Here is a 3,273-nt window from a genome sequence, read left to right on the forward strand (position 1 = left end):
CCTGACAGTGTTGTTGAAGCAGGAGTACCACTAAAACAACATCTAAATTTCCCCATCCCCAGCCAGGCTGGTGCTGTCTCCCTGTTGTTCCTGGCTCTAAGCTCAGACCCACCACCACCAGCCCAACTAAATACTGCCGTTGCCTTGGACTTTGTCCTGCAGGAACGATGTATAGGGGCAACTTAATGCCAGGGGGGCTGTGGGCTCAGCCAGGCTCCCTTTCATGAGCCTCCTTCTCCGCTGCTGGACATGCACAAGGATGGGGTCCAGCTTCGGTGAGGATGACTATGCTGAGACCAGAAAGGCAGCAGCATGATGAGGATTTAATATATTAATACATTTATTTAATATATTTAATATATTCCTCGTGCTTGTGCAGATCTGGACCATGAGGTCTCCAGACAGTTGCAAACAGGGCTGTGATTTTGGCCAACGATTCTTCTGTATGAAGCCCTCCCTGGCAGGGTGGCAGTGCCTGGGGTTTACCAGCTCTCCAGGCACTGCCTCACTGGGGATGCACTGGGCATCGCCACGTGCCCACTCACCTTCAAACACCAGTGGATTGTGGTAATGAATCTCGAGGCGCAAATATCTGGAGGATCCCGGACCACCGAAGGCAAGACCTGCTTCCTCGGGATAGTAAAAAGCCTGAAAGCAGAAGGAGGAGGGTGGTTAGGGAAGTGGTGGGGTGCCTTTCCTGGGGACAAGGCTGAAAAGCCTGAGGGAAATGTGTGAGCATAATCCTGACCCCACTGTGGGCTGAGGGACGTGACTTGTGCTCGTGGTAGTGCTTGGTGAGCTGGTCTTGCTCAGAAAGGCTTCTTGCACACGGGCGTGCACGTGCAATGGCATAACCACCAAGTAGGGGAATCACGCCAATTTATGGCACCGAGGAGGTGGGCTGCGGTGAGGTGGAAACTCAGACACATCTGGGGGGAGCTCAGACAGGGCTGGACACAAAACCCAGCAGAGACTTGGGTTGGGGCAGCCCAGATGGGACAATCCCAAGATGAGTCGGGGAAGGGCTGGGAGGCAGCAGGAAAACACCCATTAGCAAAGCTTTCACTCAGGGCAGAGGGTCCCACCTTGCACCCACCTGCGCTCCCATGGCCCACGCTGCAAGCACGTGCCTGCAGTGGTTGAGCCGGTCTGGCTTCATCTTGGAGTCGCAGGGCCCGTTGTAGCGGGGGAAGCTGTCGAACTCAGCAGCGCACTGGAAGACTTCCATGTGGTGGACCAGAGCCTCGTTGCCCGCCGTGATCACTGGCTCCCAGTGCCCGAGAAGAAGGACACGTTAAGACCGTTTGCCAAGAGCCCATCCCCGGGGACTGCTGGATGCTGATAGGTATGTCTGCTCTCCGGTACCGAATGGGAGACAGTGATGGGGAGGGAAGGCTTCTCTGGGCATGAGGAACCAGGGGCCAAGAGCTCTTGGCTGGCTTTGAGACCAACCCAGAGTCCACCAGAGCCCGTAGAGAAACATCTCATCCCTTCTGCGGTGACAGATGAACCTGCTCAGCAGATCTCAGTCTGCTTTGTGATGACCAAGCGCTTTGCCAGTTTTGCAGGGCTGGGGTGACCCTGGGGACATTGCTCTTTCCTAAAGAGGGTCCTGACCTCGTTGCAGCTGCAATGCCTGCAGCTATTGTGTTTTGTTTCTAGCCAGCAGCTTCTCAGGGCATGGAGAGGGGGATTTGGGGTAGAAAGAGTGACTTGAAACAAGCCTGAGGAGCGGCTCTGGCTAAAAGCACCAGCTGTAGAAATGATCTGCAGCAGCAGGAAGGTATCAGAAGTTACGCACTTTTTACTTACACACAGATGATTCATTTCACACCATCTGTTGGAGAGAAAATCCTTCTGCGTTTTCCTTTGCAACGCCGTCTCTCCCCTATAGCTCACCAAGCACTCTGGCTCGTGTGTCAGGTTTTCCCTCTCCCTGCCGCATGGTTTTGACTCGGGGTGTGCCAGGTCACCTGCCGAGCCCCCTCTGTGCCTGCTGGGGTGATGCTCTCCTGGCAGCTCGCCGTGGTCGGTCTGGCATTACACCTGCCTTTCCTGGCGCTGGGCTGCCTGCAGGCTTCTGCCTCTCCTTTGGAGGAGGTGACCCGAGCATGTGCAACAGCATGCATACGAGCTGCATTTATGCCTATGACCTTTTTTTTTTGGAGTATGTCTTATTTTTTGGAGGTCAGTTCATACCCTGGCTTGCTCTGCTCTGCTCTCGCCAGCCCTGTTCCTTTGTTTCCCATGTTTATACATTCCTCACGTGTGCTATAATCCTGCCATGGGTCTGTTCTTGATGGCTACAGCTCTGCTCTGAGCCTGCCCTGGTACTTGCTTGGTGTGTCAGGTGGAAAGTCACCAACCTGCCACCTTCTGCTGAGAAACTTCAGGTTTTGGGTTCTCTGGGAGACAGGAGGAGGATGCTGGCTGGTGGGATGGCTCCGGGGGATGTTTTGGGGGAGGGTGTATGGGTCTGAAAGCCTTCCTGTGAAAGGGCAGGGAAGAGGTGGACTTTGCAGAATGGCTGAATGTGAACATGATTGCTGATCTGCACCAGAACCCTTTTCTCCTGCCTCTTACCATGATAATGTGATGTTTGGGGAAGTCGTCTGGGAGCTCTGTCATGTAACACCAGTAGGTTGTCTCCTGGCTGGGAATAACAATGTCAGGGGCTGTTATCTCCATGGTCTTCATGTCGCTGGGCAGTTCAGGGACCGTGATGTTGGGCTTTAGCAGCTGCACCCTCTGCAGTCCCCTGTGGATGGCAGAGATGTTGATGGCGTGGAGGGAATGGACCGGTTTCTCCAGGATCCCATAGATAAGGTGCACAGTGCCATCCTGAAGCGAGAGCAAAGTATATCATGCAGTTTTTCTTGCAGGAACGTGAACTGCATGGATTATTAGCACCAGTACTGGTGGCAGACTATAGATTTTGGAGCATTTCTTTGGCTGATGTGATCACAAAGGGTTCCCTACCAGTTGAGAGAGTCTGAAAAGTTTTCCCTAGATGGCATCAGTTCTGTAAGGGTAACGTATCGTCCCTGCTCCTTCAGAGCCCCGTGTCCCTCCCCCAGCTCCAGGCTGGGATGGCCACACTGGTTCAGGGCTCATCCCACCCTGCAGCCCAGCCCCAGCAATGGCCATGGGCAGCAGCCTGGGAAGGAACAGCAGAAACAAAACTCCCTGGATTCCTCCCTTTCTCCCAGCTTCTGCTGGGATATACCAAGAAAAGCTCTGCTGAAAGTCTACTGCAAGGAAGGTGCTGCTGAA

General features: G+C 54.1%; 1 protein-coding gene across 1 annotated transcript in view; it reads right to left on the reverse strand.

Moving 5' to 3' along the window:
• The window catches only part of DBH (dopamine beta-hydroxylase (dopamine beta-monooxygenase)), a 13,759-nt gene that overhangs the window by 7,128 nt on the left and 3,358 nt on the right, over window positions 1-3,273 (reverse strand). Inside the window, exons 4-6 of the mRNA XM_010153171.1 lie at window positions 2,584-2,841; window positions 1,097-1,273; window positions 546-648 (exon numbers count right to left, since the gene is read on the reverse strand). Coding sequence (XP_010151473.1) covers window positions 546-648; window positions 1,097-1,273; window positions 2,584-2,841 — 538 coding nt within the window. The remainder of the gene's footprint in view (window positions 1-545; window positions 649-1,096; window positions 1,274-2,583; window positions 2,842-3,273) is intronic.

This window comes from Eurypyga helias, unplaced genomic scaffold (genome assembly GCF_000690775.1).
Source record: "Eurypyga helias isolate BGI_N326 unplaced genomic scaffold, ASM69077v1 scaffold20516, whole genome shotgun sequence".
In the NCBI taxonomy this organism is placed as follows: domain Eukaryota; kingdom Metazoa; phylum Chordata; class Aves; order Eurypygiformes; family Eurypygidae; genus Eurypyga; species Eurypyga helias.